This window comes from Labrus mixtus, chromosome 9, assembly GCF_963584025.1.
Source record: "Labrus mixtus chromosome 9, fLabMix1.1, whole genome shotgun sequence".
Taxonomy (NCBI): Eukaryota; Metazoa; Chordata; class Actinopteri; order Labriformes; family Labridae; genus Labrus; species Labrus mixtus.
In genome coordinates this window covers 15953828-15979712 of record NC_083620.1, presented here as the reverse complement: position 1 = coordinate 15979712, position 25885 = coordinate 15953828, and the positions used below count along the sequence as shown (strand labels likewise).

General features: G+C 40.0%; 1 protein-coding gene across 40 annotated transcripts in view; it reads left to right on the top strand.

Annotated features, from left to right (window-relative positions):
- Positions 1 to 23136, top strand: part of elna (elastin a) — a 34264-nt gene extending 11128 nt beyond the window's left edge. Inside the window, exons 6-35 of one of the 40 annotated variants that reach the window (XM_061046500.1) lie at positions 10114 to 10206; positions 10385 to 10462; positions 10906 to 10935; positions 11980 to 12021; positions 12522 to 12596; positions 13282 to 13329; positions 13422 to 13484; positions 14105 to 14137; positions 14229 to 14303; positions 15973 to 16014; positions 16106 to 16192; positions 16287 to 16337; positions 16441 to 16521; positions 16847 to 16879; positions 17075 to 17113; positions 17150 to 17245; positions 17415 to 17657; positions 17812 to 18006; positions 18101 to 18286; positions 18723 to 18884; positions 19226 to 19381; positions 19482 to 19556; positions 19656 to 19688; positions 20522 to 20626; positions 20744 to 20872; positions 21064 to 21189; positions 21434 to 21496; positions 22348 to 22467; positions 22556 to 22591; positions 22942 to 23135. In XM_061046500.1, coding sequence (XP_060902483.1) covers positions 10114 to 10206; positions 10385 to 10462; positions 10906 to 10935; positions 11980 to 12021; positions 12522 to 12596; positions 13282 to 13329; positions 13422 to 13484; positions 14105 to 14137; positions 14229 to 14303; positions 15973 to 16014; positions 16106 to 16192; positions 16287 to 16337; positions 16441 to 16521; positions 16847 to 16879; positions 17075 to 17113; positions 17150 to 17245; positions 17415 to 17657; positions 17812 to 18006; positions 18101 to 18286; positions 18723 to 18884; positions 19226 to 19381; positions 19482 to 19556; positions 19656 to 19688; positions 20522 to 20626; positions 20744 to 20872; positions 21064 to 21189; positions 21434 to 21496; positions 22348 to 22467; positions 22556 to 22591; positions 22942 to 23087 — 2741 coding nt within the window. In that variant the 3' untranslated portion in view covers positions 23088 to 23135. Of the gene's footprint in view, positions 1 to 10113; positions 10207 to 10384; positions 10463 to 10905; positions 10936 to 11979; positions 12022 to 12521; positions 12597 to 13281; positions 13330 to 13421; positions 13485 to 14104; positions 14138 to 14228; positions 14304 to 15972; positions 16015 to 16105; positions 16193 to 16286; positions 16340 to 16440; positions 16522 to 16843; positions 16880 to 17074; positions 17246 to 17414; positions 17658 to 17811; positions 18007 to 18100; positions 18287 to 18722; positions 18885 to 19225; positions 19382 to 19481; positions 19557 to 19655; positions 19689 to 20521; positions 20627 to 20743; positions 20873 to 21063; positions 21190 to 21433; positions 21497 to 22347; positions 22468 to 22555; positions 22592 to 22941 lie in introns of all 40 variants that reach the window. The other 39 variants (XM_061046494.1, XM_061046495.1, XM_061046511.1 and 36 more) reach the window with 39 other exon arrangements.
- Positions 23137 to 25885: the final 2749 nt, after the last annotated feature.

The window sequence follows — 25885 nt, the reverse complement described above, 5'->3', positions numbered from 1 at the left end:
TGTTTGTCAACGTTTTTTCTTATCAACCCCATGTTTTCTTCAGCTTTTGTTTACACTGGCTTTGCATGTATCTGGGGCGCACTGACTAGGTGGGACCATGCAGAGATTCCACTGCTACACCTCCGCTGTAGAAGGGAGTGATGATTGGCAGAGTGAAGCCGGCCATCATCGCCTGCCAAACAATGGTGCCAGAGCACTGATTAATGTTATTGTAATGTTAGACCCTTACAATATCTGGAAACCTCTGTGTTGGAACCCACCATGACCCTTCTCTCAGATACCATACAGTAAATATTTTCCTTTGCTGTATTACAGGCTGCGCTGCATTGGTACTTAGCAATGTTTAGCCATCGTTTCATTTCTGTAAGCGTTGCTGATAAAATCTCAGCCTACCTCTATGTGTTGAGGAAGATAAGGAAACAAGCAATCGTCTTATAGTCCTGATAACACATGGAGCAGGTTACAGAAGGGGCCCTCTGGAGCGCCACAGCCCCACCCTCCAATAAGAGTTGCAGGAGAGCCATTATGTGAAAATGACCTAATATCAAGTATTTGATGGAAGTTGACTTTGGCTGAGCTCTGCAAGGAAGTTCAGTCCTGGCTTTTGCATGCTATTGAGTTGTCCCTATAACTCAACGGTTGGACACGGCAGATATTACGTTACTGAGAAAAAGGAAGGCAAACAATGTTGAAAGCAGCTCCTTGTGTTTTTCAAATAACAGTATTTTGGGTCGAGGATCTCCTGATCCCACTCAATGCTTGTCTCTGGAAAAAAAGCACTGGAAAAAAAAGGAAAACATCGTAAGTAGAGAAAACAGCAAGAGGTCAGCCGAGGTTTTACAAACTTTTAAAATTAAAGGAGAGCTTAAATTCACAGAGGGGCTATAATACGTTCCGCTTCATGGTTGTAATTATGTTGAGTAATCTCTCAATGTTGCTGTCCAACAGTGCGCCTTTCAATAATTTACATTCCATGAAACAACAATTGCCTCAAACTAACAAATGTTGATATAAAACTCTGCATACCTATGAGTGTTCATGTTTATAGAAAAACAACTTCTAAAGTTCACCAGCAGGTAAGGCCATCACAAACGCAGGTTGAATACATTTGCATCAGTTAGACAGAGTTTGCCTTGCCCTGCAATAAATATGCCAGAAGAAATTATATGATACCAGCATGCAAAAGAAAAGCACTGGCCCTTGTTATTAAACATTAATGCAGAAAGCAACATTCTGTTGCCAAAGAGAAACAAATGCAAACAACAATTAACTTCTCTTAGATACACGCACATGCCGAGAGCTGCCATTCATTCTCTGTAGAAGCCGAGCAGTGACATTGCATTCCTCATATACGCACCTTGCCTGGCCAGTAATGGAGAACAGCAGCTGGCTTTTTTGAGTAGCGTGACTGCACTGAATTGCAGCGTAGCTCATGCAAGACCTTGTAAATGTTACACTAATTGTGAAGTCTGTCAGCAGCCAGCTTTGACAAAACACTGAAAGCTGGAAAGAGGAACTTTCTCTTTATGAACAGCTGTTGGACGTTTCCTTTTTTTGTTGCCTCAAGCAAAGGTGGATTACGCCTTCATATGGTGTGATCCCAGAACTTTGCTTTTGTAGGTTGGCCTTAGTCACTTTTAAACAGTGTGTAGACTGTAAACAAGTAACAAACTACATATTAATGTTTATTGCGGCTGGTGTAGTTCTAAGTGTAGAATAAGTGTGTTGTAGTAAATCGTAATGACGAAAGCAAAGATACTAAGCTCCACCTGTTTTGGGCTTCCCTAGAACTAGCATTAGCTGCTAGTTCAAACAAGGGCCTCACCAGCTCACACATATTTTATCACTTTTACTCCATTCTGTTAGTTCTGTGATTGTTTGCTGGTTCGAATGGAAACTCATTTCAGGGTGGTCAGAAGAAAGGAGGAGAAGAAAAGACAAACTGGGGAAGCTCTCAGTCCAAAATTTAAGTCATCAAAGTTGACCAATACCGTTGCTGTGCCTGACCTCTCAATACATTGGGTCTCTCATGGAGTTCCACCCACAGCTAGCGCGCCAAAATAAATAAAATAATTGATAATTATCATGTGATAATAGCTCACCACTCCTCATCAATCAAACCTCATTACGGTATGATTGATTGTAGTGCTGTTTTGCTAGTTGCCAAAAAAACTGGCAACCAAATGTATAAAGTCATCACCTCTTATCAGAACTTTATGCTGTGTCTTCACTGCCACCTAATAAATATAATAATGAGAAGTATTGAAAAAATTGTGAATGTAGTTCAAACTATTAAGTGCAAGATAAATCATGCCTGGAAGGACTTCAATACAAATACAATTTAAGATGATTCATGAATCTGGTCAATGCAGTAACATGTCTCTGGGATTTGTTCTGACACAGCTCTGACATCTTGGATCTAATGATTTCTGTGACAACAGGCCAACCTGTAGTAAAGCCAAGATGTGGCCAACACTCACTCCTGGATTGTCTCTAGAATTATTGCTCATATTTAGTTACCAAGAATAAAGTGAATTCATCACCCACCCAGTCACTGTAAAGTCTAACTGAATATTATGAGGATCAGTCTGCAACTCAACATTGACTGCCCATACATGCACCTTATCTTTTGCTTCATCTTAAAACCTGTCTGGTTCATAATACATTTGAAGAAGCAATAAGTGCACTTGTCTGCTTCACAACAGGAAGATAGTAAAATAAGAGAAATGAAAAGAGCGAGTGGACATGGGGAGGACAGAATAGACGGTGTAAAGAAAGAAGAACCGAGAGCCTAGATAAATCATGCACACACTGTATACTGGATTTTTTTAATACACATTCTCCGCCACACTTGATGCACATTGATTCGTACAACACACATGTTTAGAGAGTTCACTGAAAAAAAGGAGACTGATAGATTGGGGTGAGGATGAAAGTGTTTAGCCAACGAAGATGAGCCAGGAGGTTTAGTCTCCTGGAGCACATGTGCTTTTCCTTACGGGCTCAGACCTGTCTTCTGAGCTGTCAAAGACTGGGAGCATCTGCTTGTGAATATGCATAACCAAGAGTATGTGTAAATACCTTTATGGTGCTCATATGTGTGTCCTTTGGTTGATGCATAAAAAACACTAAAACATTATTCACTGAGTACCGGTATGTGTCCTGACACAGGTTTGGGGACAAACAGTGTCTCATCAAGCAAACAGACAGAATACTTGTTTAGACTTTGTGAACCATGGCAATTTCCTCTCTAATTCCACACTTATGTTCCCTCATCCTCTCCTCAGCCTATTTTACAGCAGTCCTCAGTACTTCATTATCTTTGAACCACAAATGTCTGCCAAGGAGACTTTTTTTATAACAGAACCACACCACCCCCACTGAGGACTCACCTGATGTACACACATCCAACACAGCTTATCCATTCACATTGGAAATGCCTGTTGCTTCACAAGCAATATGTCTTGTTTGGTGTCACCAAAAGTTGTTTTCATCCTCTGTTATCTCACAAAGTCATCTTATGAATTACAATGACGTTAGCACTGTAAAGATCAGGTCAGGGATGTGTCGGTTTTTATTGGTGTCTAATGAATCATGTGTGTCTGTCATTACAGCTTTCCAGCTCCCTGGCGTTTAACCAGCCTGTTTTGTGTCATGCTTTCATGGATTTTCTCTAGTTACTAACAACTTAATTGTTTTTCCCGGTCATAGTGTTACTTGATGAGCCATTTCATGCTCTCACAACATCTCCCTTGTTCCATTAGCCAGCAGGTCTTCAGCATGGACCACCATTCTCGTCCATCTGGCAGCCTGACCTGTTAATGCGATGTGTGACGAGGAAATTTCTTCCTCTTTATTTCCCCAAGGGTCCACAAAGATACATCACCAGATAAAACACCTTTTTGCAATCACTGGTGGGATTGGAATAAAGTATGTTAGACTTGAGGGCCTGTTTTAGTGGCTTAGTAAGCAATGTCAATATACCATTTAGCTTTAGCAGGTCGAAATGTGCAGCAATAACGGCTAAATGGTCACATGTTAACATTTAAGGCAATGCAATGTTAAGAACAGAGCTTTTGACAATTGATTTATGTAAATCAGGGAATTATAACTTTAAAAGTATCCCTTTACGATGTGATGGAACTTGAAGCAATTCTTTTGAATACAGTTTGATTTTCAATTGTCCTTCGTTTTCAGTAAATCTTGTATTCCCTGTGAGGTTTAAGTCATTGGTGTTATCTCACCTCCATGAAATGTTTTTGATATATTGATTCTAAATACTTATCCTGCACTAAATGACTTGTGACGATGAATAACTTTTAAATGACTTCAGCCTTGGCCCTGTAGGACTTATAGGTACCCTGATGTGTAGCAATACCTCCCTATACGTGTAATGTGCAATTTGGTCAACAGCTGTCCAATGTCAGTGATGCAATTCATCTTTCTCACTTTCTTCCTTTGTAGAGCATCCCATGTGTTTGTCATGGTGAGATGCTTCAGATGGCTGCTCACTGATCATAGCCTTTGTAATGACAGAGGAGCTTGGAAACTCAATTAGTCTAACGTCAGTGTTTCACTGTGCATGTTTTGAGTTGAGCTGGCCTGAAGAACACTAGTCTCTTTTCTCAACCCTGAGTTGTCAGAGAAGTATTCAGTGGAATGGCAGATGCATATGTGGACCATCTGGGAAAGGAAACACACTTGGCCAACTTAACACACCGTGGCCACCAGTTGTGTTTGAGGACTGCTTTTCTTGCTCTACCTATAGTTTCAAAAATTCAACTTTTATAGACGTGAAATGTACTTATAAGACATTGACAGATTTTAGACATTACATTACAGATGTCGGTGCACTTGTACTCTGTGTAACATGGTATATACTCTAATACAGGCAGTGTGTTTCGGTTGCGTCCGCATGCCTTTACAATACATGCTTTGATTTTGTGTGCTGAGCTAAAATAGGCCATGGTATGAACTCTGGGTTAGGGCTGCTCTTTGAACATATTGAGGGGCTCAGTGTTGGCAGAGCGACGATGAGATTCCTGTAGAAGCAGATGAAAAGCAAAATAACAGAGGCTCTCAACTCTTACAGAAACTAGAAAAAGGCAGAACTGTTTGGTTGACTTGTAAGCTCATAGCATAGCATGTTCTGCTTCGTATGACTTAGCAGAATAAACAATGACATCAAAATCTTGTTGGATATGGTGTGAGGCATGATGTACCAATTAGCACAGTTTGAAACGAGGGACAACTCTTTGCACAGATGTGTTTGATGTTAAGTGTGTGCGTGTGTGTGTGTGTGTGTGTGTGTGTGTGTGTGTGTGTGTGTGTGTGTGTGTGTGTGTGTGTGTGTGTGTGTGTGTGTGCGTGCGTGCGTGCGTGCATGTGTGTGTGAAGGTGAGAGACCCAAAAGGGTTCAGGTTGGTGAGGTCAGACAGTCACAGACGTCACTTGGCAAAGCAGCCCAGTTTGGCACGGTGGCAGTGCCTGTAATCCACACGACATGTATTGGTGGCTTAAAGAGTTACAGTTAATTTGGAACCATTTGTAAGAATTGCTCAACGCCTCATGGTGTGTGTGTTCTGCTGCCCAAGTGCGTAGCTTTGGGAGAGTTTGCCAGAGTTGCTTCATCAGTGTAAATGCTGACCACACATGAAACAGCACACATTCTCTCTTTGGTATGATGCAAACATCCCCTATAAAACAAAAAGATTACCACCCATACCAATAGTGTCCGACTGCACTCACGCAGCAGTTTGAAAGTCTAGTTTTATTACACAGATTTTCACCTGCATGCGGCTCAAAAAGCAGCGATTATGGAGAAAAAGACAACCCTAGAACCTTTCCCTTTCTGTCTGTAGGAGCTCTAGCAGGAGTGTGCTCAGGGTCATCTGGCAGAGAGCGAGGCTGAGGCTTTGGGTCCTCTCATTGATAGTGTCAATGACTCCATGGAAAAGGAAAGAGAAAACAATAAAAGGCTTGACGCCAAAGATGGCTGGTTCACACCAGCCAGAGGGATAACATTTCTGTGTAGTGGTGTGACTGTGTGAATGCTTAATTTGTCCAACATGCGAATAGTCCTGAGTTTAGTGCCCCAGACTGACAGCAAAGAGAACCTGGAAGTCACATGGAATGGTGGGGGTGGGGGTATGGGGCAAAGGAGAGGGAGGGGGAGAGGCAGCAAGGGGAGCTTCAGTGTGTCCACTTGTCTCACGCGATGTGGAATCACTACAGAACCCCGCATCATTAGCTTTCATCCAGCTTGTCCTGCGTCACTTGAGAAGAATGCGATCTATCCACTAACTTGGAGGTGGAATGGTGTGATAATTTGATACTGATAAAATGTGGTGTCATGACTGTGAAGGACATAATTATGGGCTTTGCTTTCAAAGTGGAATTTTTTATGGGACCACAGCCGAAGAATAGACTGAACCTGTCAATCAAGAAGACCCATGCAGATTCTCTGAGGACCTCTAGAAAGCTTTTGAAGATGAAGTTATCATGAAGATTTTCCATGAAATTTCAGAAAATGACATTTGCTCTGCCACAGCACGCCTCTTTACTTCTTAACTAAGCTTTACTGTGTGTTTGTATTTCTTCTTTGATTTTGTGTAATAGTACCGCGCCACATTTTTGCTCATTGACCAAGTTTCCAGGCGTCTTCAAGAGAAATATGAGTTGTCATCTACCCCCTTGCTTTCCAATAAACAAACATTTGTTCTTAGATTACTTGCTTGATTAAAAATGACCTAAAACAAAGAAAACAGTGAGAAACAAGTCCCAAGACATTCCTGGACATTCCTGAGCTGCAGCTCCAAAATCTCCTCTGTGTGCGTCTGCCGACAGTTGCAGTGGATCTCTGCCATGGAATTCTTTGCTCTCTTAAATTAAACCTCAACAGGCCCAGCTGGATCACAAAGTTAGGAGAAGAGGAGTGGAGGAGGAAAAGGGAGATGGAAAGGAGCGAGAAAATCCATCTTTCACTTCTCACGTTTGGCTTCCTCTGGTTGCTGCTATTAACACCTTGTGTCTGGTCAGCTCAACCTCCTAGACGACTTCTGGAGAGGAAAAAGAAAATGATGCAGTAACAGGGAGAAAAAGTAGGAAAAAAAAAAAGTAGGAAGACTGTGATCAGAAGACACTGTTTTGATTAATGTCCCTTGTCTTCCTCTGGTCCTGAAACAGGATTACCTTACCTAACCCCAGTTTTGAGATTGAAAACAGATTTTTCTGTTCTTTCTGGCTCCTATCCATCACTTGAACTTGACCCAAGTTCGAGAACATGACTGGTGACTGAACAAACTAGCCATGCTGTCTGGCCAATTTTATTTCAGTATCAGTCTCCAGTTGGAATACAATGATGTGCCATGACAGGGTACAGCAGGAGGCAATGCACATGCCTTCCCGTCACTGGATTTCAATCCCAGTACAAAAAGGACTCCCTCTTTGTAAGAAAGTCTAAACCTGTACTTGTGCACTTTCTTGAAATTGCAATCCTTATTCATGTCATGTCACATCATCACAAATTTCATCTCGGCAACCTGCTGGGTGCACTTGTAACTGCACAGCTGTGAAGCCAGAGGTCTTTTCTGAATGGAAACTGGCTAGTAAACCATGTTTCTCTCACTTTTTTTCTTTTTTTTTTTGAAATCTTAATGGAGGAAACGGTGATACATTGCAGGCCTGCATCACTTACCTTCCAGTTTCTTTGGCCTCCAGTCCTCCCTCCTGTGTAGTATTGGGTTTCTGTCTCTTCCATCTGCTACTCAGCGCATTGACCTCTTGTGGGGTTGATTTGTCCAAGGTCCAGAGGCAGTTGGTTTCAAGTGGTCTCTCGGGCTTCCCATTATGCCTTGAGGGTCGGTGAGAAAATGAGCCACTACATTAGTGAGCAGAAATCCCTCAGCTTGTCAGCAATCAGCTAAATACTGGGAACAGCACCCAAAAAAAGCAGTGATATGATATCAGAGTCACGGTGCAGGCTTTCTTTGTTTGTGGTTCATGACAACAAACAACATCGGTGTAGACTTCCAATAATGTGTGAGCTAAGACAGGTCCATTTGTGCGAGCTAACATCTTGTAACAATAGTTTTCCAACAAAAGCTTGCTTGTTTGAGCTGACAACATTGAGTAAATATCGCTATACAGAGAGCTTTTGTTCTAAAAACTTTACCCTCCATCTAAAAACATATACAATCAGGGGTTCGATGCCAAACAGAGAACAATCCAGATTTAGTTAACATGTCCTCTCAATTGGACCCTGAACACACATCCTCGGGGGTACAAACTTATACTTGAGAACTCATAATATTCCCAGGGTCTTGTCAGAACTACATATGGTAGTTACAATTCTTTTCTACTTTGCTTTAACTTTGTGTCTGCCCGAGGCTTGCACTCGTGGTCTTAAACAAAGCCACACAACCTCTCAGACTGGCTTCTGCATATCTGCATCATTTCTCCTGATTTCCATTCAGAGACTAAAACTCAAAGTGGCAGGGGCCGGTCGGCCCTGAGCACCACTGTCAAAAGCAAGGCTAGGTCGTGCACGTGTGAGCACAGGTCGGCCAGATTATGAGGCTAAATGTCTCCACAGTCCACTCTGTCTTTACCGTCTCTTCATGTATCTTTTCCAGGGACCTTATCTCTGCTGTATGCTTTCAACACTCACACTAACACACATACATACACCTCAGACTTAAGGCTCAGTCTTTAGATATTTTGTAATCATTAGGCTAGACCAGACTGTAAAGTCATGAAGGAACATTTCACGCCAGACTTAGAAATCTTAAAGGTTTTAAGAATCAACAAGTTCCAAATGTCTATTAACTATCTTGTATTACTGTCTAGTCCTCAACATATAAATGGTATGCGGAGCTCACTTATAAAAAAGAGACAAATGAGGAGTGTCAGCACAAGTGACATGGGAAAAGGGGAAAACCCCAGTTCACCCTGATTTATATAAGAATTGATTACGGTTGTTATTACTTCGAGGTGTGCCTGGGGATGGTTGAGCAATCCAGCTGAAAGCTTTGAAGAAGATGGATTATTGCAACGGTGCTTAGCTTAGCGTCTGAGCTCGCATTGCATGCTCAATCTGTTTGCCAACTTCTTGGCAAGGCCAGTGCCCACATTTGTTTTGACTAGATCATGAAACTCCACACTCCATATTTCTCTCAGTATCTCCCAGCACATTCCTCCTCCTCTTCGTCAGTATCATTACCTGCACCCCGCAGATTGCTGGACTCCAAGCTCTTATCCTCGCTCTGATCCATCTCTCTATTTCCCCCTCTCGTTCAGCCTGTTTCCCATGCTTAGTTGCTCTCACCCCAGACTTTACGGCTTATACGTATTGATGAAACAAGTTCCTCAGCGGACTAGCTTGTTGGCAGGATTCAGATTTCTTCTTGTACCAAAAACAGTCCTGCATGTTTGTGTCTGACTGGGGAGCTTTCTGAGCTCATTCCGTCGTTAAATACAAGTCTGAGAAATAAAACTCATGAGAATCATTTGCCAGACTTGCTCTATAACATCGACTTAGCCCAAAAATTAGGATTCAACCACTGAAGCAGCTATCAGCAGACACTTACTGTATGTTCAACTTATTGAATCAAGAATTGAACAATATCCCGCCTTCACCTACAATTTGTATTTATCTCAGAGTATTACAATTGCATGATATTGTGTGTTAAGTGAATTGGAATGTCTCCCAAATTCAAGAGTTACTATGTTTTGCAAACTTATAGTGATGCAAAAAATTACTATTTTAAAAAATTATTATTTTTGGTTTTATGGGAATGTAGGTTAGTTACTCTTTAAGTCAGGTTTCTGTTGGTCACTTCTTATAACTAAATACCTCATGCAATTTTACTAAGAATAATGGTTTTGCATTCAATGGAGGCTCAACTATTTTACTTTCGTACTTATCGGTCACTGAAAATATTTTGAAATACTGAGTATCATGTTCCTTTTCATTGAAGGGTAGACTTTAAAAAATACTTTCTTTTAACTTGTTTTTAACTCCCTTTGGCTCCATTCAGTTTTTACCTAACATATAATAATGTTTTTTGTTACTCACTGGGCCATTGTCTGTTTTTTATTTTCTTTCCTATCTAGGTTATGGCAATCTAGGTGTTGGTGGTCTTGGAGTTGGTGGCCTTGGAGCTGGAGGACATGGAGGACATGGAGGACATGGAGGACATGGAGGAGGTGGGTACATGTAGCCTGGAATGCATAATATATTTTGTGTATATGTATATATATATATATATATTGTAAGTAGAAAAGTTCACATAAGGTTTTAAACTGAATGTGGTGAAGTGTGTAATGTTGTTATAACATAATAAGCCAAAACATTAACTTAACTGTGCCCCTTTGTGTCATTCAGGTGGTTATGGAGGATATGGAGGTGGAGGCACAGGGGGCTTCTTCCCAGGGGGCTTGTTACAGAAGGCTGCTAAAAGAGGTACATCCAATGGTAGAAGATACTTAGACATGTTTCTCCCTACAGAAGGGACGGCATCGGGACATCGCTGTCATGAATCTAACTATTAGTCAAATGGGCAAACTATGGGAGCCTGAAGCTCTCATGCAAGATGCTGAGTGACTTTATGTTTGTTTTATTGTCAATAAGTATGCAGCGATGGTGTGTTCCTCAGCTAGGTGTAAATCCTGTTAACTTTATGGTCTATGGATGCAACCATTAGACAAAGGACAAGTGAAGGCATCACATTCAGCAGAGCACTTTGTCGTGTTATAAACAGTGAAAACTGGTACGGTGAGTTTGACAGAAAGGGAGGGGTCATCGGACATAAAAACTGAATATCATCATGTTCCTCAAGCTTGTTTCGAGGTGGTTGTATTTTCTGTCTGCAATTAATTATCTTGCGTGTCTTGTCTTAATCCCAGGTGCAGGAGGCTCTCTGCTACCACATGGAGGTGAGCTGATTCTTGGCCGAATGGCAGACTACTGTAAATAATTGAGCAGTGCAGAATGCTGACACAAAGCTTCTTAGAACTATGATAGATTTGCATGCTTGCCTGTTTCAGATAGCCTGTTTAATATTATGGTAACTGAATGAAAAACACTTTTTTGGCAAACACGTGTACATTTTTTCATTGTTTCTACACTGTGGACAGTTTGTACGTCAGCAGAGGCCTGCATGACCTGAAAGTCTGTTCTGTGTGCGCATATGATTTTCTTTAAATTAGCCTGGCTAGTTAAGGATTGGCTCAGGACTTTACAATGGCAAACAGCCTACTATTAAGAATTGGTTGGCAATGACAAAACAGCTGTCCCTAGAATCTGCCTGTATTCATTTTATGACACTCAGAAAAACAATTACTTCCTTTATAAGAGCACAGATGAAACAAAATATTCTTGCCAAACTTTTCCTCACCAAATCTCCCAGGCCGCATACCTACTGGTAGTGCGCAATGTCTGTATGCTAAAAGTGTGGGGAATTTAAGATTAAAGTATGTAGAGTTTAAACAAATAAACCAATTTGTTTTATACTGCTGCCAAGCTCCTTTACAAGTGAACCTGACAGCTCATTTCCTCCATGATGGGACAGCCAAAGAAGTGAGGCATTGGATGAGGCAAGGCAAATGCTGTGCATGCTGACTGCCTCTCCTGATTAGATTAAAAGTTAGCCATATTACTGGTTTTATCACGGAGTGATGACGAGATTGTTAGCAACAGATTAGTTGCTCTCAGTACCAATGGGCACTATGAAGATCTAGCTCCCTGCAGAAGAGGTCAAGTCAGCCACGCATGTACTCATTACTCCTTATCAGTATCACAACGCCCTCTAGTGGTCATGGCATACACAACTATGAATATTTGTGTCACAAGGCTTTCATTACTCTGATTTTAACAAATGCACTCGTGGTTCAAAAGTAACTAAAGGTGAAGTTAATTGGTCATAAAATCAAATGTGAAATTGTATATTTTATATTGTGTTTTTCTGTGATCACAACTAGGAACTGGAGGAATTGGGCTTGGGACTGGAGGAGTTCCTGGAGGTACAGGAACTGGTGCTGCAGTGCCTGCTGGAGGCAAGACACACATTAAAACGTTCAAGAGTTTTAAAAAAATGTATTTATTCAAAATAGGGACCGTGCACAATAAATATGCCAGATTGTAGCCTTAGGCTAATTTCCATCTGTAGTTGGTGCAAGTTGGTGTTACAGAAGTATCCAAATTTACATAAAACCACAACATTAGACAAAAACAAATAACAATATAAACTTTACATTATTTGACAGAGACCCATACAAGCATAAAAAGTGGCTGTGCCATGTTTTTCACATGATTAAGAAGTACTGCTGTAATTGTCCATTTGCCCTGGAGCCTGTCACTCTAAAGTGCTGGTGTTATTGCACATATTGTTAAAAGTGTTGTGAATGCTCCTCAGGAGGAAGGAATCACAGTTTTTTGGACTCGTTGTTAAGACAGAATGATATGCATATGTTTTCACGCTGTATATTTGTCTGATGAGTCAAGCAACCTTTTCTTTTTTCAGCACCTGTTATTCCTCAGACTGGCCTTCCAGGAGGGGCTGCTGGTGGAGCTGGGAAGAAAGCTGCCAAAGTGCCAGGTTTTGTAGACTCAACAATAAACTCATAAGGCGGAACACAGACTGGCTTCAGTACACGGGGCAGCAGAGTTGCATCAAATTCATTTCCATTGCATGTGGCATTGGCTCAGTGTGACTGGAAATCTTTTGAAATACTTTGCTTATTAAGGCAAAATCATGATGTTTAACAAACTTTGAGCCTGAGATTTTTGTGTTGGCCCTCTTCATGTGAGATTATAAACCTCATGTTTAAATCATCTTTCACTAAGATCTGTGTTCTCAGATTTACAAACAAATCTTGCTTACATTACTGCGACTAAAGTAAACCGTACCCTTTTGATATTTTTTCAGCAGTTAGTTCATTTTGATTTACAGAGAGGAATGGAACAAACCAGGGGTATAAAGTTTAGAAAAATAAAATATAAGTTGCATTACTAAAGGTATGTGTTTATGTGATATTATGTGATATATGTTGTGTGACATAATACACCACTATCTCATCTAAGCGTGGTGGAAATCATGAAAGATTTTGGATTGCTTTAAATCACTAGCAGGTAGCTAAATTTGTAACATGAGAGCAGCCTCAGCCTGGCTTCACTGCCTCCTCACTTGCCCTTTATGTGCTCATATTTGGTTTTGATAATTTACAGGCATATAATTCTGTCATTGTCAACCATAAGCAGTAATCTCTCACTTTGTGTGGCAGGTGTGGGTGTGCCTGGACTTTATCAAGGCGGACTTGTTCCAGGACAAGGTCTGTCTTTTCCATCATTTTATGAGTAGTGTTTGTAGGTTTGTTAGTGGACTTCATTCAACTTGTTTTTTGGTTGCTGTTGGCTCCTTCAGGATTTGGTGGACGTGGAGTTCTGCCTGGAGTGGCCACGGGCAGCAACCTGAATCCCAAATCAAGTAAGGTTTAGTTTTTATGACAAGTGTAGGCTGTTAATTTCCTTGGATGGTTTTGGTTTTGAACTTTCATTATTTTTATTGTGGGGCAGCTTTGGCTCAGTCGTAGGGTTGTCAACCGCAAGGTCAGAATTCGATCCCCAGCTCCTGCTGCACATGTTGAAGTGTCATTGGGCAAGACACTGAACCCCAAAATGCTCCTGCTGTGTATGTGTATGAATGGAACTGGTTGATACTGATGAACACTGTATGTAGTGTGATTGGGTGAATGTGACATGCAATGTAAAAAGCACAGATAAAGACAGATAAAAATTGCTATACAAGCTCAAGTCCATTTACCATATAACAATAAAAACCCAACTGGTATGCAGACAAAACAAAGAAACAATTTTTAATGAAACATGTACAGGAAAAAAATAGATTTAATAAATATTGAATAATTCTTCTCAGAGAAAATGTTAAATCTATAATGTTGTTGGTTTGAATGCACTTGTTATGTTATGAGTACAGCTGGACATATACTGTATAGTACAAGATCTTTTCTCTGTCCATTACTTACACTCAGTATACTCGCCATCATCTGTGTGACTGATTGGATTATATGCTTTTTTTTTCTTCTGCAGTTGGAGGGGGAGGACAAGGAAATCAAGGACCAGGTAACTTTCCTTCTGTTTTGTTCTGGAGTTAGAAACATTTATCTGTATTTTCTAGTAAAGGCTGATTTAATTTAATTGTCATCCTTGCAAGGAGGCCGGGGTTATGGTGGACCCATGCAGCCAGGAGTGTTCCATGGATACCCACTCAAATCACCCAAAGTTCAAGGTTTGACCTGAATTTCTACAGTCGCTGTGTAATTCAAAAGTTATTTTCTATTCTTCATATGATGTTAACATCACAATTTGGACTTTGCCAATGATACAGGTCTTTTTTCTCCAGTTTACAGTTCTTTTTTTTTTTACACTAAAGTTAACTCGCTAGCTTACCAGTTCATCAGGGTGTCCTGTATGAAAATTTAAAAAGAAAATCTCCTTTAAATGTTATGATTGTTGTCTAAAATCCCTGCTGTATATCACGGATATGGTTGCTCTATAGTTTTTTTGTTCATGAGATATACCACTCAAACATAGCTTGTCAATCTTGATGTTTTATTTTAAAAGTGGTAAAAATTATGTTTTTTATTATTATTTTTAGTTTATTAGTTAATTTTTGTTTCACAATTAATGAAACAAACACAGGTTTTTCTAACAGTAATAACAATATCAAGTTGACACCAACAATAATGTAAAACCAATACTAAAAACATCTATGAACATCATTTCAAAACAACAGAAAAAGACACTAAAACTTGAACAGTGATGCACAGGCAGCTTTAAAGTTGACAGAATTTCTTATTAGCTTCCACAGCAGTAAATCCCACAGTAATCCACATTTTTATGTGGTAGTTAAGTGCGTATTTCTTTCCTGAGCTGGAAACATCATCAAGCAGACATTAAAAACAAGTGGTATTTCTCCCATTTCAAGTCATACTCCTCCTTATCCAGCAGCCTATGACAATCGTTCTAGGGCGACCAGCTGGCCAACAGAAGTTTGCCACGAGGATGGTGCTGGTGCAGAGGAAGCTTTCCATTTCTTTTACAATAAATGTCCTCCCTAATATAAGGACAGTCTGGGTCGAGTCTGCAAGTAGTGGAGATGGGTAACTTAAAGTGGAGGGGTCCGCCAAGATAAGCAGACTGGGGATGATGATATTCTGGCCTCTAATTTTTCATGCCATGTTATGAATCACAGGTTTAAAACTAATGAACCTTGGGGCAACTCCAAAGCATACAGTATGTACACAAGTACCATCTTTGTCAAGACACCACCCTCATCCCAGGCTGTCAATTAGACCTACTCTATGTAGCCTGGGTGGCGTCCATTAGCCTCTATTTATGATTTTAAAATGGGTCAATCTTGTACACAGTTCCCTTGACCATTTCTTTCATTCCTAAGAATTCTTTCCCATTCTGCCTCTGTAAATGATACCTATAGGTCCGTTTCCATGTTGATTTCATGGAGATTAGTAGATATCTGAACTGTAAGTACTTCAGAAATTGATAGTGTCAAAGGTTGAATTCACATCTAAGTATATCTGAAACAATAATAATATTCCATGCTGATACAAGTCCCCGAGGACAGTAATACCTCCGTGAGACCAGGACTTCAAGAAAAAGTGATTAAAGAGCAATTTCCAAAATTAAGTATTTTAGACAGGTTTAAATACTTTGCATGTCATTATGTATGAAAAATGCAGAATCATTCACCTTCTTTTTTCGTGCGGTTGGACAGTGGATAGAGGCGCAAACAGGGATGAGAGAGTGGGAATTAAATCTGGAGTGGAATCGGGGCCACTTGCTTCAAAGACTGTAGCTACGCTACATGGAGCGTGCAACATAACCGCAAGGCTATCCGGTGCCCCATTTATCCTCTTTAATATTTTTTTTCTTTTTAGGTGCATATGGTTCAAAACCTGGAGGTGGCAAACTTCCATTTGGTACAAATTTTCAGCTCTTCAAATATTTTTAGTAAGGGTGTTCTCGGTGTAAACCAAGGTGTTAATGATGACTCCCATCACAATGTTTCAGGTTATGGTGGCTTTGGTACTGGTGGCACTGGACTTCCAGGAGGACAAGGTGGCGCTGGGTCAAGGCCTGGTTATCCAGTTGGAACTGGTATGTGTTATTAGAAATGCACTATTAATTGATATGGAGTTTGACGGGTAGGAAAGGTAGAAAAACGTGCCTGATGTATATATTCTTTTTTCAGGAGTGGGTCCTGGAGGCATCTCACCTGCTCAGGCTAAAGCTGCCAAATATGGTAAGAAAATGATTTCCATTTAAGATAAACATGAGACATGTTGTGTAACATTTGCGCAGAATATATAGTATGTGTACCTTTAAGTCTGTGCTCTCTGTTCCAGGTGTTGGAGGTGTTGGTGGTGTTGGAGGTGTTGGAGGTGTTGGTGGGGCTGGTGGTCTGTATCCAGGGCAGGTGCCAGGAGGTATAAGATCTATCAAAAGATCAAACTAAGATAAAATAAAAGCCTTGCTAGCAGCTCATTCTACTGCAAAGAAAACATTTGTTGGGAAGTCAGAAAAAAAAAGTTTATCATCGGTCCAATCTATGATCAAACATGACTAAATAACTTGCTTATGTTGTGAGCTTTCACTCATCAATAGATTAGTACTATTACTCAACACCTAACTCTTAAACTTTGGCATTCGCTCTGAGAAAAGTTTTTTTTCTGTTACCGTTACCTCTGGTTTGTTTTTGTGTTCGATGTAAAAAATAACATTTGATTCCTTTTATTTAATTCTTTACAGCAGGATATGGAGCTGGAGCCAAAGCAGCTAAATATGGTGAGAACTTCTGGTTTTTGTGTGTTACTAAAGCGTTTTTTAAAATTCTACCATCCCACAACATTTTTCACATTATCTGATCCATCTTTTACATTTTGTATGCTGTAAAATGCCTTGGGTACTTGGTATTAAATCAAGATAATCAGAACTGTGTTTTCATTTACCCGTTTTTTCACCTGGTTTTCCAACGGATAGGAGGTGTACCAGGAGGAGTACCTGGAGGTGTACCAGGAGGTGTACCAGGAGGAGTACCTGGAGGAGTTCCAGGAGGTGTACCTGGAGGAGTTCCAGGAGGTGTACCTGGAGGAGTTCCAGGATTACCATTTGTTGGTGGATATTCACCAGCAGCCAAAGCTGCTAAATATGGTATGATATAATAATCCTTTAACAATATGCATTTTTTTGGACAAATCTTTTTTTTCACTATGATGTCTGAAGACTGTCATTAAGTCTTCACAAAATACTTGCTCCATGTAAAGAACATATTAGCCTTAATGATGCATGTCTCGCCGTCCCTTGACACTATGCCCTAAAGGGTGGGGAGGCACAGGAGGACAATTGGGAGCTGGAGGACAGGGAGGTGCAGGAGGACAATTTGGAGCTGGTGGACTTGGAGGTGCAGGAGGACAATTTGGAGCTGGTGGACTTGGAGGTGCAGGAGGACAATTTGGACCTGGAGGACTTGGAGGTGCAGGAGGACAATTTGGAGCTGGAGGACAATTAGGAACTGGAGGACAGGGAGGAGGTTATTCTTCTGCTGCAAAAGCTGCTAAATATGGTATGATGAATACAAATCCCTTTAGAATATGCATATTTTGATCCAACATTTGTTTCACTGTGATGTCTAAAGTCCAGCATTAGGTCTTCACAAAAGACTTGCTCCTTTTAAAGAACATATTAGCTATAATGATGTTTGCCAATATGCCCTAAAGGACTTGGAGGTGCAGGAGGACAATTGGGAGGTGGAGGACATGGAGGACTTGGAGGTGCAGGAGGACAATTGGGAGGTGGCGGATTTGGAGGTGCAGGACAATTAGGAGGTGGAGGACAGGGAGGCACAGGAGGACAATTTGGAGCTGGAGGACAGGGAGGAGGTTATTCGTCTGCTGCAAAAGCTGCTAAATATGGTATGATGAATACAAATCCTTTTAAAATATGCATATTTTGTTATTTTGAACATACAGTATTAGCTATAATGATGTTTGCCAATATGCCCTAAAGGACTTGGAGGTGCAGGAGGACAATTGGGAGCTGGAGGACAATTGGGAGCAGGAGGACATTTAGGAGGTGGAGGACATTTAGGAGGTGGAGGACATTTAGGAGGTGGAGGATTTGGAGGTGCAGGACAATTAGGAAACGGAGGACAGGGAGGAGGTTATTCTGCTGCTGCAAAAGCTGCTAAATACGGTATGGTATATATTCTGAGATGTCCAATATTACTTTCTTGAAAAAAGGCTTTTCTTGTAATGATCAAAAATATAACTCTCAGATTCCTTTGGCAGTGCTAAATTAATTCCAACACAAAGCCCTATGGTGCAGCTAAAGGCTTTATGAAGGTTAATCCTCAAAGTATACCAATGCGTACAGTTGACATAAAGTAAACATCATTTGACAGTATGTTAAACAACTAAACTATCTAACTAACAACCTTTGGGATTATCATGTGCGGTCATCCAAATTAAACTGTGGGCTGCAGTTTTAGAGAGAAAGTTGAATAGGGATTTGGTATACATCAATATTCAACTTTAAAAACCTTGATGGTATCCGGATGTATACAGTGTACTTCTTGCAGATTGTGGACGCAATATATTTGGAGTAATTTGCCCAAACCTTCGTTTCACAGGAGTAGGAGGACTGGGAGGAGCAGGAGGACTTGGGGGAGCAGGAGGACTGGGAGGCGCAGGAGGACTGGGAGGAGCAGGAGGACTTGGGGGAGCAGGAGGACTGGGAGGCGGACTGGGAGGAGCAGGAGGATACTCTGCTGCTGCCAAAGCTGCTAAATATGGTAATTAATGATTACTATTAACATAATCGCAGAACTAGTTTTGTGGTTTACGTAGTTATAGAAGAGATACCAACGACCAGGTGACAGTCCAATAAAGAAACCTGAAAGGGCCTGAGATAAGCAAGAGATATAGAGTTGATGATAAATACATCTGCTTATGCAGAGGAAAAGGGGAAGTCTCACTATGGGTGCAGGGGACATTATTGGTACAAAATGTAGCAATTTAAAGATCCGTTCAGGAGAAAGAAGCTCAACATACTTAAAATCACTGTTTGTTTTTACTTGAATTGAATACCTGTATAAACTCTACAACAAACCCTATATAAACACGTCTTCTTCAGGAACAGGGGGACTGGGAGGTGCAGGAGGATTTGGAGGAGCCAGACTAGGAGGCACAGGAGGGTTTGGAGGAACAGGACCTGGGGGCACAGGACTGGGAGCAGCAGGAGGATTAGGAGGTGGAGGTTATTCTGCAGCTGCTAAAGCTGCTAAATATGGTAAAAAAGAATTCAATCTCTGAAAGGAAATACTATATTTCAGATCAAAATCACTGCATAATATATATGCAGCTTTTTAATTGAGTATGCATAATTCAAGGAGTTGGTACAGGGCTTGTTCCAAATGCTGGAGGAGGAATTCCTGCAAGAGTCCCAATTTTACCAGGATATGGATGTAAGCATGATTTCATACTTCATTTACAGAGGTAATCCAAAAGTATTATTTTTTTGATCACTTTTTAATCTAAGCTTTCCTTTGTATGTTGTGTTGCAGCTTTGGCAGCTGGTGCTAAACCTCCTAAATATGGTGAGCTTCTGATCTGTACTGTCTGTCTGCCTTTAATTCATGATAGTGTAAAACAGAGAAGTTCTTTTTTCCTCCTCAAAAGGAGTGCCAGGAGCAGGCCTAGGAGGAGGCGGAGCTTTAGCAATAGGGCATGTACCACCTGGTGGTGGCTATGGTGGTACGTTTTTGATACACATATCAGTGAAGACAAAAAGGTTCTTGAACTGAAATCTGCACATTTTTTCATTTATTTTCATTAAATTATTTTTCTCAAACAAATTCTCAGTCACAGAAATGATGTTGCTCACTGACAGGTTATGGAGCTGGTGCTGGTGTCAAACCCCTTAAGTATAGTAATATATGTTATTGAAGTCGTTTTGATATCGTTTTCAATTTTCTGGCTGAATTGTAAAGTCTGAAGCATCTTTATAGTTTCTGGGAAGTAGGTAAATGTACCATTATGTTGCAAATGTAGTAGAGAGTATTTATTTGTTTACATGGACATACAGTAACATTAGTGCTATAACATTTAACCATGCACAAGTCCCAGATGCACTGCTCTTAGTCTTTTTAGAAAAATGCTGATTTGCAACACCTGTCCACAGGAGGCTTAAAGATACATCAATAATTTATATATGTCAATATAGTTTTTATTTAAGATGTTTTCAAATAACCTCCAAGTTGTGGACTTGGAAAGGATTTATACAAGAAGAATGAAGTACATATTCAGAGACACTTCCAAATGTATAAATGTATTGCAATTATTAGGCTACAGTTTTACGTTAAGATAATCCTTTATTAATCCTCTATAGGAGAAACTAAGCAGTTATGGTCCCTCCTTCTTCTTTCATTAGGAGTTTCAGGAGGAGCTGGAGGACTTGGTGGGGCAGGACGATTTCCTGGTGTAGGCCTTGGTGGTGGTGGACAATATTCTGCTGCTGCAAAAGCAGCAAAATATGGTAAAGACACAAGCAGTGACATATCACACATTCAGGGACATGTCATGTTGTTCTTCTTTGTATTACAGTTGTTTAACTTTGAACTAGTGATACCTCTGCTATGTTTCCCATAATTAGGAGTTGCAGGAGGAGCTGGAGTAGGGCTAGGAACTGGAGGACTTGGAGGGACAGGGGGAGCAGGAGGATTTCCTGCTGGAGGACAAGGAGGTGGACAATATTATGCTGCTGCAAAGGCTGCCAAATACGGTATAATAAATGAGCACATACAATATATCCTAAATTCACGTTAGTTATTTTTATGCTGCTATCAGGAGCAACATACGAATATATATATGTATATATATATATATATATACTCTATATAAATTATATAATAACAGGTTCTGTATTAAATGTCCCAGCACTAATAATACAAACTGCTCCATACCCATAATTAGGACTTCCTGGAGGAGCTGGGGTAGGGTTAGGAGCTGGAGGAGTTGGAGGTTTAGGGGGGGCAGGAGGACTAGGTGTTGGCCTCGGAGGTGGACAGTACTCTGCTGCTGCAAAAGCAGCTAAATATGGTAAAAAGAATGGGCACGCAAATATCACATGTCCAGAAACTTACAACAGCATATAAGTTATAAGAACTAACAGGAATCTGATTGTAACTGTAACAACATGTCTATTTTCTCACTTACTATTTCTTATTCTGCTTTTTAAAAAGTTAAATGTCCTGTCTAAAAACAAATGCATTGTCTGATTATGTAGACAGATTTTAATTTCTATGTGCCTCACATCTAACTCTATTTCATTTCCCTTGTTGAGGTGTTACAGGAGGAGCTGGAGCCGGGACAGGGACAGGAGGACCTGGTGGAGTTGGAATTCAAGGTTATGCATTTACATCTGCATGAAAAGACAGAATTGCAAATATATAAACCCTGTGGGACCCTTTTATATATAATCGAGAATGTACAATCATGCATCGTACAAAGAGACCAAATTAGCTGTCACAATAAAGAGACAGATGAGGGTGTATTTGTAAGTGACTTCGGGGCGATCAACCACCAGAAATTTAAGGAGAACCTCAAAGCTGTTATCATTTAGTAAGTTATACAAAAAAGTTATTTAAAAAAAATATATGTTTTTGATATTTTCATAAAATCGTCAGTGATAAATGTCCATCTATTGAGCGGCTGAAGCTGAGAGGTAAAGCAGATCCCCCTCATTCAGAAGAGTTGCGACCCTGGCTTCTCCTCTACATGGTGAAATGTATTTGGGGCGAGATAGTGAACCCCTATATTGCTCCTGAACGCATAACCTATCGTATGTGTGAATGTCATGCAGAGGTTTAGCTCCCTCTTCATCTTGACTGTTTGGTAGAACTTCCAATTTCCACGGTGCATGTTGTCTTTTTTTGAGAAACCCGATAAAATAGGAGAGAGTCCAGGCCCTCTCTAGGAGACCTAAAGCCAATGCTATGAGTAAACACATGAACCCCCATTTTATTAGAAAAAGTTCATTTGATAGGTCTCTAATGCAAGCCTTTGCATACTGGTGTCAGTACCCCTAAAATGCAAACAGACCATCAAAATCAGCAGAGCAGGTGGTGGTGGTGGTTCAATTGCAGCTATAGTTGTTCAGCATTTCATTCTTAGACACACCTTTCAAAAAGCTTGTTATATTGTAATGTGTCATTGGCATCAATCTGCTGACTTCATGTTTTCTGTGGGCTCTGGAAGGTGGTGTCACTGGAACAGGACTTGTGGTACCAGGAGCCACTCAAGGTTCAGATGTCAGTGGCATTCCAGATGGTTCTGCTGTTTTGATACCAGGTGGTACAGGTGTTCCTTTTAAACCAGGTAAGGCTTCGAATAAAGTTCCTTTTTTCTTAGACAAGGCCCTTCATACAGTAAGTTTTGCAATCTGAATGTTTATACTGCTCTACAGAAAAGGATGCAGGTCCTAGAGCAACTGCCAGACCAGGTACAGTAATAAACCGACATGGTTTATTTCTCTGACATATCATATACAAGCCATTACACACATATACATTTATAATACAACATGTATTTACAACAAACAGGAGGCAGAGGGGGGAAGCACTACTTCCATTTATATTTAGCATTTGCTGCCTACATCAGGATAACTAAAACTACATCATCTGCCCTCTATGTTTTCTTCATCATTTTCCTGCCCATGAAGCTCATATGTTTTTTGTATTGCTAATGCTACCAGCAATTGACCATCTCTCAGCGCTCCCTTTTTTGACTCTGTCCCACTGAAAGCTTGTTAAATGTACAATGGATGAAACTGAAATCTGTTGTCTTTGGCAGTGCCCACATCTATTTCTGCAACTGGCAAAGCCCCAGAGGTCCCACAGACCAGTAAGACTTGCTGTTTGCATAAAACCTCTTTGCATAAAGACAATTCTGTGGTCGTCTACGGGATACAAATCATGGTTGAAATAAAATGCATGTGATTGTTTGGTTGTTTTTCCAAAAGAGACTGTTTTGTTAATTTATATAAAGGATTAGTATAATCAGTATGGTAGATCTATCTATCATAGATAGAGAGATAGACAGACAGACAGACAGACAGATATATAGACAGACAGATAGATAGATAGATGGATAGATGGATAGATAGATGGATAGATAGACAGATAGACAGACAGACAGATAGACAGACAGACAGACAGACAGACAGATAGATAGATAGATAGATAGATAGATAGATAGACAGACAGACAGACAGACAGACAGACAGATAGATAGATAGATAGATAGATAGATAGATAGATAGATAGATAGATAGATAGATAGACAGATAGACAGACAGACAGATAGACAGACAGACAGATAGACAGACAGACAGACAGACAGACAGACAGACAGACAGACAGATAGATAGATAGATGGATAGATAGATAGATAGACAGACAGACAGACAGACAGACAGACAGACAGACAGATAACTGAGTGGTGTTCTGCTTTTCTTTTAGGATTGTGAAACAGGCACTTTTTAAATTTTACCCCAGAAGTGCACATACTTTATTGTAACAGAGGAATTTTGCATTTTTCGTGCAACATGCAAGAAAAAAGCAACAACTGAAATGACAAGAGACTCAAACTGAAATGACGGGCTTCATGTAGTGCTGTCGGTGACGTTGGTTTAGCCAACCCCGATGAGGTCAGATTCTGGCCACAGATTGTCTCTTTCTCGGCGCTGCTTGTCTTGTAAACGTCTTTCCTTTTGACTAACAGCTCTCTCTGCTTGATGAATCATTTTCATGCATACAATAGTCATAGATACACAGATTCTTAAATGAATACATCTAATTTACTTTTGTAATAGACAAGGAAGTGATGGGATAATGTTTGAATGTCACAACCTCATGTGTAAAATCTGTATTGCTCTTAGATGTCTTAAGAAGTTTATTTTGACAGATGAATGCTTAAAATAAAAAATAAGATTGAGTCTGCAGTCTGATATAGTTATGTGTGTATGTGAAGTGCAAAGATCCTACTACAGAATATGATTTATAGTCCATTATTGTTCAGTATGTGTGCATCTCAACTTTTTCTCATTATGTTGAATGTTTAATAGGATTTTGCCCTTCTCTCATTTTATAGTTGCATTCTTCAAGAGAAAACACTTCACATTAATAATTAACCAAAAGCAGAAAAAACAATCTAAAATTCTGCTTCTTTTTTTATTCAAAGAAAATGTATCTAATTTTTGTCTTTTTTCTCTTGTACTTCTTGTACTGGTGGATCTGTGAAAACAGGCGGTGAGTCAAACTATCAGCATATTATTCCCCTAATAATGTCTGTTGTATATCTAAACCTGTTTTAATGTTCTTTATTTTGGACTTTTTGACAGTTTCGGGTGGAATTATTCAGCCCAGTGGTAAGTAGTATACGTTAAATTCTTTTGAATCAGTTTATTTTCTGAATGTACTTACTTTAGAAATCCTAACGTGACCATACTTTTTTTCACAGCTGGCACCAGTGTTGGTAAATATGACAACACTCTCTCATATTCAGATATACAAAAGAATACTCAACAGTATTAGTTTCCCCTGCATTTATTCATCCATTTCACAAAACTTGAAATGCCTTTTGTATTTATTCCACAGGTGGAGCAGGTGTCGGGCCTTCCGGTGGTAAGAGCAGTTTTATTTTTGTTTTGAAATAGTTATTATTTGTAACAATTCTTCTGTGTGTTATGTCTAACCTTTTTTTTTATCCAAAGTGAGATTATTTCTGAGTTAGTAAACAAACGTTTTGCTGGATGTTTACTGATGTAACCTCTGTCTTTGTTTTAGTCGGTACAACAGGCCAAGGTCAGCCTGGTAAGTATAAACGACCTTTGTTTGTGTTTGTAAGTACATTTTCTGTCAGCTCTGTTCATCAAAGATCTTTCTTTTTAGATTTTGTGATTAAAGTAATCGATTTACGAGATTAATGTCGAGGAAATTGTCTCTTTAGTGGCAGAGGAAGAGGCTTTAAGGGTTCTCCTCTCATCATTTCGGGCAGGCGGATGGCTGCTCCTCTGATAGGCTACAACCTTTGAGAATAATCATTTTAAACACATCCTTATTTAAATTGATTCAGGAATTTCATACCGTAAAATAATGAGTTTATTCTCTTAAATATAGGATAGTTCAACACTGTGTAGCAAACATAAGAGGAAGTTCACAGAGCTCCTGTGGCTCCTTTCCCGCAAGTCACTCCCCACTCTCTCTCCCTGATTTCCAACTCTATCCACTGTCCTATCTCTCCATTAAAGGCACAAAAAGCCCAAAAATAAATCTTAAAAAAAAAAAAAAATGGAGGTTCACTGAATGATCTCAAACCTCATCGACCCACAAAGAGACGGTGTTTCTGTGTTGTTTTGTGTGGTTGTTGTTTTTTATTGTTAGTATGTCCTTGATCTTTTGTATTAACAAATTTCATAAATAGAGTGTCAAATAATTCATGTATTCATCTCTTCTTTCCTTAAGTTGCACCAGGAGTCCAACAACCTGGAGGTAGGTCACTGATCATACTCAAACTGAATTAAGTCTTTCTGTTTGAAACATGGAGGGATCTCGCCACATGGTGGAGACAGAGACAAATACAACGGTTGACTGTATCAGAGGACGTCTTTAACTTCAATAATATGATGTTGCTGATTTCAGCTTTTGGTGTTGGAACAGGTGGCAAAGCACCTAAACCCTTCATACCAGGTAAGAAAATAATTTTTAAATAAATAAAGCAAATTCTTTTTATGTAA